The 14,507-nt window shown below is 35.6% G+C and overlaps 1 protein-coding gene across 1 annotated transcript in view; it reads right to left on the bottom strand.

Annotated features, from left to right (window-relative positions):
- The window catches only part of LOC140168520 (monocarboxylate transporter 12-like), a 28,006-nt gene extending 13,815 nt beyond the window's left edge, over positions 1 to 14,191 (bottom strand). Inside the window, exons 1-2 of the mRNA XM_072191923.1 lie at positions 14,111 to 14,191; positions 13,521 to 13,826 (exon numbers count right to left, since the gene is read on the bottom strand). Of these exons, the coding sequence (XP_072048024.1) occupies positions 13,521 to 13,710 (190 nt within the window). The 5' untranslated portion in view covers positions 13,711 to 13,826; positions 14,111 to 14,191. The remainder of the gene's footprint in view (positions 1 to 13,520; positions 13,827 to 14,110) is intronic.
- Between the last annotated feature and the right edge of the window lie 316 nt (positions 14,192 to 14,507).

Below are 14,507 nucleotides of genomic sequence, written 5' to 3'. Positions count from 1 at the left end.
ACAGGGAAAGACGCACTTTTGGATCGCGCTCAGCAGTTCAAAAACGTAACTCAGCTATCAAGTTTGGTATCAAATTAAAGCTAATCATGCATAGAATATTATTCTTTTAACAGAACATATTGGTGACCATCTACTTTTTTTTTTATTTTGCCGCAAAGAAAAAGTGTGTAAATTTAACCTTAGAAAATCGCTCTTTTTTCGAAACCGGACATTGTCCAAATTCGCGCCAAAACTCCATCTCTGAAATAAAACATCGGGACTTTTTCTCATATTTCGTCATGTAGACACTTGTCGGAAGCAAATGAGCTGAAAATGGGCAAATTTTGACTATACGTTTTGAAAATAAAGCTTCAACAAGCTCAAATAAGCGGTGGACTATTTTAACCGAATTTCACTGGTACATAAATCGTGGAGTGATTTGGTGGTGCGCCCTCTTATAAACGTCAATAGTTATCAAAATCCAATTTTTTACTTTTTAAGGTAAACTAGAGACAGTTTCTAGTCATTTTGCAAGATTTCATCCCTCTGCGACATTCCGTTCGGAAGAAATGATGTTCCAAAAATCAGCTCGGAGTCACCAAAAGACCCAAATTTCAACATGTTCATCAACACGCAGAGTTTTGTAGATGTTGGACAGAAAATTGAATGTTTGATGCCAAAAGATACTTTCTAATTTTAATTTTTTAGTTGTGAAAAGTACAAAATGTGTGTATTCATGTTTTGAATATCTTCAATATAGGCCTATTTACATAATTATGTCAAAGTACCCCCCCCTCCTCTTTCCCTGTCTTCAAAACAAGGCCTACTGATATTGGCAATTGAAGCAAAAATACAAATTTTTTATGCGTTATTCTGATCTGGTATAAATCTACAGCAAAAACACTCACGAAAGTGATTTTTCATGCTTTTCTTAACGTCACAGACTTGTATTTTTTGGATGAATTAAAAAAAAATATTCCTAAAATTAATCACAAAAGTCATTTAAAGCGTTTGCGAATGAAATAAAATGATTTATTAAAGCTTCCGCCCTTTTTCTATGCGCTTTTTGTACAGAAGCGCGTACACCCCCAACACACATTGAAAGCCTTTTATAAGAGAGCGCACCACCATTAGCCGCGCCATTGAAATACACAGGCAAAGACGCACTTTTGGATCGCGCTCAGCAGTTCAAAAACGTAACTCAGCTATCAAGTTTGGTATCAAATTAAAGCTAATCATGCATAGAATATTATTCTTTTAACAGAACATATTGGTGACCATCTACTTTTTTTGCTATTTTGCCGCAAAGAAAAAGTGTGTAAATTTAACCTTAAAAAATCACTCAATTTTCGAAACCGGACATTGTCCAAATTCGCGCCAAAACTCCATCTCTGAAATAAAACATCGGGACTTTTTCTCATATTTCGTCATGTAGACACTTGTCGGAAGCAAATGAGCTGAAAATGGGCAAATTTTGACTATACGTTTTGAAAATAAAGCTTCAACAAGCTCAAATAAGCGGTGGACTATTTTAACCGAATTTCACTGGTACATAAATCGTGGAGTGATTTGGTGGTGCGCCCTCTTATAAACGTCAATAGTTATCAAAATCCAATTTTTTACTTTTTAAGGTAAACTAGAGACAGTTTCTAGTCATTTTGCAAGATTTCACCCTCTGCGACATTCCGTTCGGAAGAAATGATGTTCCAAAAATCAGCTCGGAGTCACCAAAAGACCCAAATTTCAACATGTTCATCAACACGCAGAGTTTTGCAGATGTTGGACAGAAAATTGAATGTTTGATGCCAAAAGATACTTTCTAATTTTAATTTTTAGTTGTGAAAAGTACAAAATGTGTGTATTCATGTTTTGAATATCTTCAATATAGGCCTATTTACATAATTATGTCAAAGTACCCCCCCCCCCCCTCCTCTTTCCCTGTCTTCAAAACAAGGCCTACTGATATTGGCAATTGAAGCAAAAATACAAAATTTTTATGCGTTATTCTGATCTGGTATAAATCTACAGCAAAAACACTCACGAAAGTGATTTTTCATGCTTTTCTTAACGTCACAGACTTGTATTTTTTGGATGAATTAAAAAAAATATTCCTAAAATTAATCACAAAAGTCATTTAAAGCGTTTGCGAATGAAATAAAATGATTTATTAAAGCTTCCGCCCTTTTTCTATGCGCTTTTTGTACAGAAGCGCGTACACCCCCAACACACATTGAAAGCCTTTTATAAGAGAGCGCACCACCATTAGACGCGCCATTGAAATACACAGGAAAGACGCACTTTTGGATCGCGCTCAGCAGTTCAAAAACGTAACTCAGCTATCAAGTTTGGTATCAAATTAAAGCTAATCATGCATAGAATATTATTCTTTTAACAGAACATATTGGTGACCATCTACTTTTTTTGCTATTTTGCCGCAAAGAAAAAGTGTGTAAATTTAACCTTAAAAAATCACTCAATTTTCGAAACCGGACATTGTCCAAATTCGCGCCAAAACTCCATCTCTGAAATAAAACATCGGGACTTTTTCTCATATTTCGTCATGTAGACACTTGTCGGAAGCAAATGAGCTGAAAATGGGCAAATTTTGACTATACGTTTTGAAAATAAAGCTTCAACAAGCTCAAATAAGCGGTGGACTATTTTAACCGAATTTCACTGGTACATAAATCGTGGAGTGATTTGGTGGTGCGCCCTCTTATAAACGTCAATAGTTATCAAAATCCAATTTTTTACTTTTTAAGGTAAACTAGAGACAGTTTCTAGTCATTTTGCAAGATTTCATCCCTCTGCGACATTCCGTTCGGAAGAAATGATGTTCCAAAAATCAGCTCGGAGTCACCAAAAGACCCAAATTTCAACATGTTCATCAACACGCAGAGTTTTGTAGATGTTGGACAGAAAATTGAATGTTTGATGCCAAAAGATACTTTCTAATTTTAATTTTTAGTTGTGAAAAGTACAAAATGTGTGTATTCATGTTTTGAATATCTTCAATATAGGCCTATTTACATAATTATGTCAAAGTACCCCCCCCTCCTCTTTCCCTGTCTTCAAAACAAGGCCTACTGATATTGGCAATTGAAGCAAAAATACAAAATTTTTATGCGTTATTCTGATCTGGTATAAATCTACAGCAAAAACACTCACGAAAGTGATTTTTCATGCTTTTCTTAACGTCACAGACTTGTATTTTTGGATGAATTAAAAAAATATTCCTAAAATTAATCACAAAAGTCATTTAAAGCGTTTGCGAATGAAATAAAATGATTTATTAAAGCTTCCGCCCTTTTTCTATGCGCTTTTTGTACAGAAGCGCGTACACCCCCAACACACATTGAAAGCCTTTTATAAGAGAGCGCACCACCATTAGACGCGCCATTGAAATACACAGGGAAAGACGCACTTTTGGATCGCGCTCAGCAGTTCAAAAACGTAACTCAGCTATCAAGTTTGGTATCAAATTAAAGCTAATCATGCATAGAATATTATTCTTTTAACAGAACATATTGGTGACCATCTACTTTTTTTGCTATTTTGCCGCAAAGAAAAAAGTGTAAATTTAACCTTAAAAATCACTCAATTTTCGAAACCGGACATTGTCCAAATTCGCGCCAAAACTCCATCTCTGAAATAAAACATCGGGACTTTTTCTCATATTTCGTCATGTAGACACTTGTCGGAAGCAAATGAGCTGAAAATGGGCAAATTTTGACTATACGTTTTGAAAATAAAGCTTCAACAAGCTCAAATAAGCGGTGGACTATTTTAACCGAATTTCACTGGTACATAAATCGTGGAGTGATTTGGTGGTGCGCCCTCTTATAAACGTCAATAGTTATCAAAATCCAATTTTTATTTTTTAAGGTAAACTAGAGACAGTTTCTAGTCATTTTGCAAGATTTCATCCCTCTGCGACCTTCTGTTCGGAAGAACTGATATTCCAAAAATCAGCTCGGATTCACCAAAAGACCCAAATTTCAACATGTTCATCAACACGCAGAGTTTTGTAGATGTTGGACAGAAAATTGAATGTTTGATGCCAAAAGATACTTTCTAATTTTAATTTTTTAGTTGTGAAAAGTACAAAATGTGTGTATTCATGTTTTGAATATCTTCAATATAGGCCTATTTACATAATTATGTCAAAGTACCCCCCCCCTCCTCTTTCCCTGTCTTCAAAACAAGGCCTACTGATATTGGCAATTGAAGCAAAAATACAGAATTTTTATGCGTTATTCTGATCTGGTATAAATCTACAGCAAAAACACTCACGAAAGTGATTTTTCATGCTTTTCTTAACGTCACAGACTTGTATTTTTGGATGAATTAAAAAAATATTCCTAAAATTAATCACAAAAGTCATTTAAAGCGTTTGCGAATGAAATAAAATGATTTATTAAAGCTTCCGCCCTTTTTCTATGCGCTTTTTGTACAGAAGCGCGTACACCCCCAACACACATTGAAAGCCTTTTTATAAGAGAGCGCACCACCATTAGACGCGCCATTGAAATACACAGGAAAGACGCACTTTTGGATCGCGCTCAGCAGTTCAAAAACGTAACTCAGCTATCAAGTTTGGTATCAAATTAAAGCTAATCATGCATAGAATATTATTCTTTTAACAGAACATATTGGTGACCATCTACTTTTTTGCTATTTTGCCGCAAAGAAAAAGTGTGTAAATTTAACCTTAAAAATCACTCAATTTTCGAAACCGGACATTGTCCAAATTCGCGCCAAAACTCCATCTCTGAAATAAAACATCGGGACTTTTTCTCATATTTCGTCATGTAGACACTTGTCGGAAGCAAATGAGCTGAAAATGGGCAAATTTTGACTATACGTTTTGAAAATAAAGCTTCAACAAGCTCAAATAAGCGGTGGACTATTTTAACCGAATTTCACTGGTACATAAATCGTGGAGTGATTTGGTGGTGCGCCCTCTTATAAACGTCAATAGTTATCAAAATCCAATTGTTTACTTTTTAAGGTAAACTAGAGACAGTTTCTAGTCATTTTGCAAGATTTCATCCCTCTGCGACATTCCGTTCGGAAGAAATGATGTTCCAAAAATCAGCTCAGAGTCACCAAAGACCCAAATTTCAACATGTTCATCAACACGCAGAGTTTTGTAGATGTTGGACAGAAAATTGAATGTTTGATGCCAAAAGATACTTTCTAATTTTAATTTTTTAGTTGTGAAAAGTACAAAATGTGTGTATTCATGTTTTGAATATCTTCAATATAGGCCTATTTACATAATTATGTCAAAGTACCCCCCTCCTCTTTCCCTGTCTTCAAAACAAGGCCTACTGATATTGGCAATTGAAGCAAAAATACAAAATTTTTATGCGTTATTCTGATCTGGTATAAATCTACAGCAAAAACACTCACGAAAGTGATTTTTCATGCTTTTCTTAACGTCACAGACTTGTATTTTTTGGATGAATTAAAAAAAATATTCCTAAAATTAATCACAAAAGTCATTTAAAGCGTTTGCGAATGAAATAAAATGATTTATTAAAGCTTCCGCCCTTTTTCTATGCGCTTTTTGTACAGAAGCGCGTACACCCCCAACACACATTGAAAGCCTTTTATAAGAGAGCGCACCACCATTAGACTCGCCATTGAAATACACAGGGAAAGACGCACTTTTGGATCGCGCTCAGCAGTTCAAAAACGTAACTCAGCTATCAAGTTTGGTATCAAATTAAAGCTAATCATGCATAGAATATTATTCTTTTAACAGAACATATTGGTGACCATCTACTTTTTTTGCTATTTTGCCGCAAAGAAAAAGTGTGTAAATTTAACCTTAAAAATCACTCAATTTTCGAAACCGGACATTGTCCAAATTCGCGCCAAAACTCCATCTCTGAAATAAAACATCGGGACTTTTTCTCATATTTCGTCATGTAGACACTTGTCGGAAGCAAATGAGCTGAAAATGGGCAAATTTTGACTATACGTTTTGAAAATAAAGCTTCAACAAGCTCAAATAAGCGGTGGACTATTTTAACCGAATTTCACTGGTACATAAATCGTGGAGTGATTTGGTGGTGCGCCCTCTTATAAACGTCAATAGTTATCAAAATCCAATTTTTTACTTTTTAAGGTAAACTAGAGACAGTTTCTAGTCATTTTGCAAGATTTCATCCCTCTGCGACATTCCGTTCGGAAGAAATGATGTTCCAAAAATCAGCTCGGAGTCACCAAAAGACCCAAATTTCAACATGTTCATCAACACGCAGAGTTTTGTAGATGTTGGACAGAAAATTGAATGTTTGATGCCAAAAGATACTTTCTAATTTTAATTTTTAGTTGTGAAAAGTACAAAATGTGTGTATTCATGTTTTGAATATCTTCAATATAGGCCTATTTACATAATTATGTCAAAGTACCCCCCCCCCCTCCTCTTTCCCTGTCTTCAAAACAAGGCCTACTGATATTGGCAATTGAAGCAAAAATACAAAATTTTTATGCGTTATTCTGATCTGGTATAAATCTACAGCAAAAACACTCACGAAAGTGATTTTTCATGCTTTTCTTAACGTCACAGACTTGTATTTTTGGATGAATTAAAAAAATATTCCTAAAATTAATCACAAAAGTCATTTAAAGCGTTTGCGAATGAAATAAAATGATTTATTAAAGCTTCCGCCCTTTTTCTATGCGCTTTTTGTACAGAAGCGCGTACACCCCCAACACACATTGAAAGCCTTTTATAAGAGAGCGCACCACCATTAGACGCGCCATTGAAATACACAAGGAAAGACGCACTTTTGGATCGCGCTCAGCAGTTCAAAAACGTAACTCAGCTATCAAGTTTGGTATCAAATTAAAGCTAATCATGCATAGAATATTATTCTTTTAACAGAACATATTGGTGACCATCTACTTTTTTTGCTATTTTGCCGCAAAGAAAAAGTGTGTAAATTTAACCTTAAAAAATCACTCAATTTTCGAAACCGGACATTGTCCAAATTCGCGCCAAAACTCCATCTCTGAAATAAAACATCAGGACTTTTTTCTCATATTTCGTCATGTAGACACTTGTCGGAAGCAAATGAGCTGAAAATGGGCAAATTTTGACTATACGTTTTGAAAATAAAGCTTCAACAAGCTCAAATAAGCGGTGGACTATTTTAACCGAATTTCACTGGTACATAAATCGTGGAGTGATTTGGTGGTGCGCCCTCTTATAAACGTCAATAGTTATCAAAATCCAATTTTTTACTTTTTAAGGTAAACTAGAGACAGTTTCTAGTCATTTTGCAAGATTTCATCCCTCTGCGACATTCCGTTCGGAAGAAATGATGTTCCAAAATCAGCTCAGAGTCACCAAAAGACCCAAATTTCAACATGTTCATCAACACGCAGAGTTTTGGTGATGTTGGACAGAAAATTGAATGTTTGATGCCAAAAGATACTTTCTAATTTTAATTTTTTAGTTTTTAAAAGTACAAAATGTGTGTATTCATGTTTTGAATATCTTCAATATAGGCCTATTTACATAATTATGTCAAAGTACCCCCCCCTCCTCTTTCCCTGTCTTCAAAACAAGGCCTACTGATATTGGCAATTGAAGCAAAAATACAAAATTTTTATGCGTTATTCTGATCTGGTATAAATCTACAGCAAAAACACTCACGAAAGTGATTTTTCATGCTTTTCTTAACGTCACAGACTTGTATTTTTGGATGAATTAAAAAAATATTCCTAAAATTAATCACAAAAGTCATTTAAAGCGTTTGCGAATGAAATAAAATGATTTATTAAAGCTTCCGCCCTTTTTCTATGCGCTTTTTGTACAGAAGCGCGTACACCCCCAACACACATTGAAAGCCTTTTATAAACGTCAATAGTTATCAAAATCCAATTTTTTACTTTTTAAGGTAAACTAGAGACAGTTTCTAGTCATTTTGCAAGATTTCATCCCTCTGCGACATTCCGTTCGGAAGAAATGATGTTCCAAAAATCAGCTCAGAGTCACCAAAAGACCCAAATTTCAACATGTTCATCAACACGCAGAGTTTTGTAGATGTTGGACAGAAAATTGAATGTTTGATGCCAAAAGATACTTTCTAATTTTAATTTTTAGTTGTGAAAAGTACAAAATGTGTGTATTCATGTTTTGAATATCTTCAATATAGGCCTATTTACATAATTATGTCAAAGTACCCCCCCCCCTCCTCTTTCCCTGTCTTCAAAACAAGGCCTACTGATATTGGCAATTGAAGCAAAAATACAAAATTTTTATGCGTTATTCTGATCTGGTATAAATCTACAGCAAAAACACTCACGAAAGTGATTTTTCATGCTTTTCTTAACGTCACAGACTTGTATTTTTTGGATGAATTAAAAAAAATATTCCTAAAATTAATCACAAAAGTCATTTAAAGCGTTTGCGAATGAAATAAAATGATTTATTAAAGCTTCCGCCCTTTTTCTATGCGCTTTTTGTACAGAAGCGCGTACACCCCAACACACATTGAAAGCCTTTTATAAGAGAGCGCACCACCATTAGACGCGCCATTGAAATACACAGGGAAAGACGCACTTTTGGATCGCGCTCAGCAGTTCAAAAACGTAACTCAGCTATCAAGTTTGGTATCAAATTAAAGCTAATCATGCATAGAATATTATTCTTTTAACAGAACATATTGGTGACCATCTACTTTTTTTGCTATTTTGCCGCAAAGAAAAAGTGTGTAAATTTAACCTTAAAAATCACTCAATTTTCGAAACCGGACATTGTCCAAATTCGCGCCAAAACTCCATCTCTGAAATAAAACATCGGGACTTTTTCTCATATTTCGTCATGTAGACACTTGTCGGAAGCAAATGAGCTGAAAATGGGCAAATTTTGACTATACGTTTTGAAAATAAAGCTTCAACAAGCTCAAATAAGCGGTGGACTATTTTAACCGAATTTCACTGGTACATAAATCGTGGAGTGATTTGGTGGTGCGCCCTCTTATAACCGGCAATAGTTATCAAAATCCAATTTTTACTTTTTAAGGTAAACTAGAGACAGTTTCTAGTCATTTTGCAAGATTTCATCCCTCTGCGACATTCCGTTCGGAAGAAATGATGTTCAAAAATCAGCTCAGAGTCACCAAAAGACCCAAATTTCAACATGTTCATCAACACGCAGAGTTTTGCAGATGTTGGACAGAAAATTGAATGTTTGATGCCAAAAGATACTTTCTAATTTTAATTTTTAGTTGTGAAAAGTACAAAATGTGTGTATTCATGTTTTGAATATCTTCAATATAGGCCTATTTACATAATTATGTCAAAGTACCCCCCCCCCCCTCCTCTTTCCCTGTCTTCAAAACAAGGCCTACTGATATTGGCAATTGAAGCAAAAATACAAAATTTTTATGCGTTATTCTGATCTGGTATAAATCTACAGCAAAAACACTCACGAAAGTGATTTTTCATGCTTTTCTTAACGTCACAGACTTGTATTTTTTGGATGAATTAAAAAAAATATTCCTAAAATTAATCACAAAAGTCATTTAAAGCGTTTGCGAATGAAATAAAATGATTTATTAAAGCTTCCGCCCTTTTTCTATGCGCTTTTTGTACAGAAGCGCGTACACCCCAACACACATTGAAAGCCTTTTATAAGAGAGCGCACCACCATTAGACGCGCCATTGAAATACACAGGAAAGACGCACTTTTGGATCGCGCTCAGCAGTTCAAAACGTAACTCAGCTATCAAGTTTGGTATCAAATTAAAGCTACTCATGCATAGAATATTATTCTTTTAACAGAACATATTGGTGACCATCTACTTTTTTTGCTATTTTGCCGCAAAGAAAAAGTGTGTAAATTTAACCTTAAAAAATCACTCAATTTTCGAAACCGGACATTGTCCAAATTCGCGCCAAAACTCCATCTCTGAAATAAAACATCGGGACTTTTTCTCATATTTCGTCATGTAGACACTTGTCGGAAGCAAATGAGCTGAAAATGGGCAAATTTTGACTATACGTTTTGAAAATAAAGCTTCAACAAGCTCAAATAAGCGGTGGACTATTTTAACCGAATTTCACTGGTACATAAATCGTGGAGTGATTTGGTGGTGCGCCCTCTTTAGTAAAACTAGATCCGGTTATGCGTATACTGGTGCATGGCTGTGAACGTAACAGTCCCGGCTGAAATCCAGAAATGACGTCATTTGTTCTGGTGCTGTCACCTCCGGGTTTCCAGGAGGAAGAACATGCCTTTTGCGAAAAAAATGGCGGACATGACTCGGCCCCTTTCCAGCGAAAATACAGCTTATTTAGCCAATGTGAACATGGGGTCCGATCGCCAGAAATATTTTCTTATCATACTGGACTAACACATCAGGTATACCGTAAAACCCCGTCTACAAGGATATACCTAAGAAACGCCCTCAATAAAATTGGTTGCTTGTTGTATTTGGAGTTTGAGCAAATATATACTGGCACTGGGTGGCTATGCATTCCATCTAAGTATGTTGTAACACCAATCAATTGTATTGACATAATAACGACTGTTTCGTATATCAGGATCGTATAGCTCAATTGATAGAGCGTCAGACTTTGGAACTGAAGACATGCTGAAGAGAGCATGGTCCGGGCACCGGTTCCGTTTTTTTTCATTCTCGTTTAATTTTAACTTTTGACATGTTCTTTTTTATCTTTCTTCAAATCTACCTTTCTACTTTTAATTTTAGGTGTTTTTTTTTTTTTTTTTTTAGTTTTTTTTATAGTTTTTTTTAGTAATTTTGTGGTTTTATAGAAACTAGTAAAAGCATTTATTCTTAATAATAGCGAAACCCACGGTTAGACAGATGTGTTGTAACTACTTGTCTGTCCTCGTCTTTGCAATAATGACCTATGTTGCACCTTTGTGCCATCCCAATTCTTGAGGAATTGTAGGTAGGGTGCGTTTTTGGCTTAAGCACGATTTTGTTTCTACTTGAAATGAAATCAAAATAAATATTGTTCTGTTGCCACAATTGCAGTTTTTCAATAAAAAAAAAAATAGATGAGGAATAATAATTATTCCATATTTGAATCTATTGTCCCATCAAGAATAGAGTGTCTTCAAAAACTTCAATCAATTCATCTGACAAAGGAAACTATTCTGGTCATTCAATTTTGTTTCGCTTGCACCTGTTATATCACAGGCGTTGGTAGAGAAGGCACACTTCTCTTGTCTTCACCGAAGTAGTGATGTAAACACTAACATGATTAATTACCATAGCTAGCAATGGACCAGACCTGCAATGGACATACACTATTTTTTGTTCCACTTGAACCCATACTATAGGCTATTCGCTGTCGATGTGACGTAATTAATCGGATTAACTACCATAGCAATTGATGAATACAATTTCGAATATATAGCCCTGCACTTCATCGTTCACGTGGCACCTATGCATTAAACCATAGTTGTCAAAGAAATGCTAATCACTCGCCATGTAAGATTAGTATTTATGAAAAGAGTGGTATTCAATCTATGTTTGGTGACATACGCGGGTGATTAGTGCAATCTGCTTGATGGTAGTTATTGCTATTATTACGTCACTTCGACAGCGAATTGTAGTATAGACGAATCCAACAAGCCAAGTGATGGTCAGAATTTATTCGGCCATTATACGCTGGAGAAGTTGCGTAATTAATCGGATTAATTACCATAGCAATAGGTGAAAACAATTTTGAACATATCGCGCTGCGCTACAAGCAGGTTACACTCATCACCTGTACTGTGTATGTCTGCAATCATAGATTGAATACAATACTGGTCTTTTCAAAGATCTTACAGGTGCAGCATGATATGGTTCAATGAAGAGGTACCGCCTGAACGTATCAGTGTATAATAGGTCACAATCGATGTGGAGAGATGAGAGGTCCGACCAACAGCCATATCGAATGGTTCATGTTCAACTAATTCCAGCGGACGGTCTGTGGCTATTAAGGAATCGTCTTTGACCACATGCGCAGATCTGTCTCGTCAGGAAGATATTTAATATCCCGAATTTATAATAGGCCTATGCCTACCAGTTCCATCGTATAACCGATCTGCTAGAGAATATTTGTTACCATGTTTAATAAATTCGTATTTATCGTATAATAAAATGTAGCCAAATGTATATTATGTGTCACACGGTTTTCTGCTGAACCACTAGCAGGCTATGTTACCACATCTATGACAATGACAAAGGTGAATTTTGATGATTTTTACGATCGTCCGGATGAGCAAATCACTGAATGGGTCTTTAGTTCCCTCCTCTCCTTATCCTGCCAATATTATATGAATCAAAGAAAAATAAAGAAAAAATTAAATTAAACAAGAAAAAAGACAAAGAAAAGAAACAATAAAAGAAAAACAATAGAATAAATTAAACTAAATATGAAAAAAAAAATGATCACGAAAATGCAAGAAAATATAAATGAAAAGTTTGAACAATATTTTGTTTATAAAAGTTCGTGTGACCGTGATGAGGCTCGAACTCACCATCTTCCGATCTAAAGAACCAAAGTCTTATGCCTTGCCAAGTGAGCTATGCTCGTGAGATGCGAAATAAAGATAAAATAATACATTGTATACCTGCTTGTGTCGGTAAATGATTTGCTCAAATTCCATAATGATATAATATTGTGGAGGGCGCTAGCGTGAAATATGCTATCATCACAGTCGCTTCTATTCCTTATAGACGGGTTTCTACGGTATGGTATTTCACAATATAACACTAATGGAGAGAAAACTACAAACGTTCGTTCGTCGGCTCTTGGACGAAGTGACCAGCTCTAATGACGTCACTATGTAAACAACATTCGAGTATTAATAATTAATTAGGTAACACCAAATATGGAGATATCCAAAAGTATGCTAATTAGACGTTCAACGAATCAGAATACGATCCTGGTATCCAATTCTATGCAAATGAGTTGAAGGCGGTTACGTGAACATGTTCATTACTTCTTCTCTAGCTTATAAAAGAACTCTCAGGTTCGAATCCCGGGGTACCAAGTGACGTCTTTCTTCATCTTCTCTCCTTTTTTGTTTCTTCTTTACCTTCCGATGACCACGGGTTGGGTTAGTGTTATTGTACATGTTTTTTCGTGATTTAGGCCTCCTTATGTTGTAAAAAAAAATCAAATTAAAGGGGCGTAGCACGATCGCTAATAGCCTCATCCCCAGAACTCCAGATTTTACCGGAAGTGGTATACATTTTGGTATCAGAAGAAAGATACTAGTTTTCTCATTTACTCTGTGAAATTTCACGGGTCAAAGATATTTAGTTTGAATGTTATGAATGAAAAGGTGCACCTTTTGGTCGACCAATTAATCAATCCACAGTGTTCCTATGGGGCTAGAAAATTAAATTTTAGCTCTCATATCAAAATGAATTGAAACACCGGTGTGAAACTTCACAGATCGGAATTGGTGGTAAAGGACATTCAATCAAGAAGAAAACTTTATATAGTTAAATCGGGCCATGCCCCTTTAAATTACTCAGGGCACACATACCTACCGGCTAAACCAATTCCTGCTATTGAAATCGCACTACACCAGCCAATCATCTGTGCACTGGCATTTAAATCTTCCTGCCAATCAACGAAGAAAACACTGGTACTCTGAAGAAAACCAAAACTTAGAACACTTGTACCAAACACAGCTATGACAACCACCCAACTCCACCCTCGATCTATCGACGATTCCATGTTTGTTGTTGCACGATCAGCTCCCAGCAGTCATTTGCGTAACCGTATTGTATACGCTCAAAAAACTAGTAGACCTACTCGTATAGCTCCTCTTCCATAGATCGAGGCGCTCGATACTGAGATAAAAATACACAAAAAAACATAATTTAAAATATCATACAACATACATATTGATTTTTAAAAAACATTGCAAAAAAAAAAATGCCAACACGTCAATATTATTGATAATGCGTAATTTATCCCAGACTCATTCAATATTAATTAAACGAGGTGATTCGTGTTGAACTCAACCTGGTAGTACTGACAAACTGAAGCGGAGCTGAATGTATTTTAGTAAACCAATATAAAATGTTAGCCTATATTAAAAGAATTCTGGCGTAAATCCGTTTCACATCCTTACATTTAGGCTATATACAAAGTTGAACAAACACACGCGATCCTTGTGATACATGTATAGCGGACCAATACGTGATATATTTGTCAGCATTGAAAAGCACTAGAGTATGAACTAGGTCATGTATAATGTGTACATGTATGTGCAGACTTGACATTAAAGCCATACTGCGCGATTTCAGTGAAATTTTTATTTACAATATTTTTTATTATACAATAATTATGTGTACCCCGGGGTGATGAATTATTGGGGGGTCAAGTGATTTTTGGCAGGTCGAAGGGGGGGGGCGATTTTTAGCATAGATATTTTGATCAACATTTTTTACGCTCTAAAGCGCTCGCATCGCATTATATGGTTTTGAATTCGGTGTCCCAAAATCTTACATGTGCAAAGGACAAAGGTT

Source organism: Amphiura filiformis, chromosome 13 (assembly GCF_039555335.1).
Source record: "Amphiura filiformis chromosome 13, Afil_fr2py, whole genome shotgun sequence".
Lineage (NCBI taxonomy): Eukaryota > Metazoa > Echinodermata > Ophiuroidea > Amphilepidida > Amphiuridae > Amphiura > Amphiura filiformis.
Note: the sequence above shows the minus strand (reverse complement) of the source record. Positions and strands in the feature narration are given on the sequence as shown.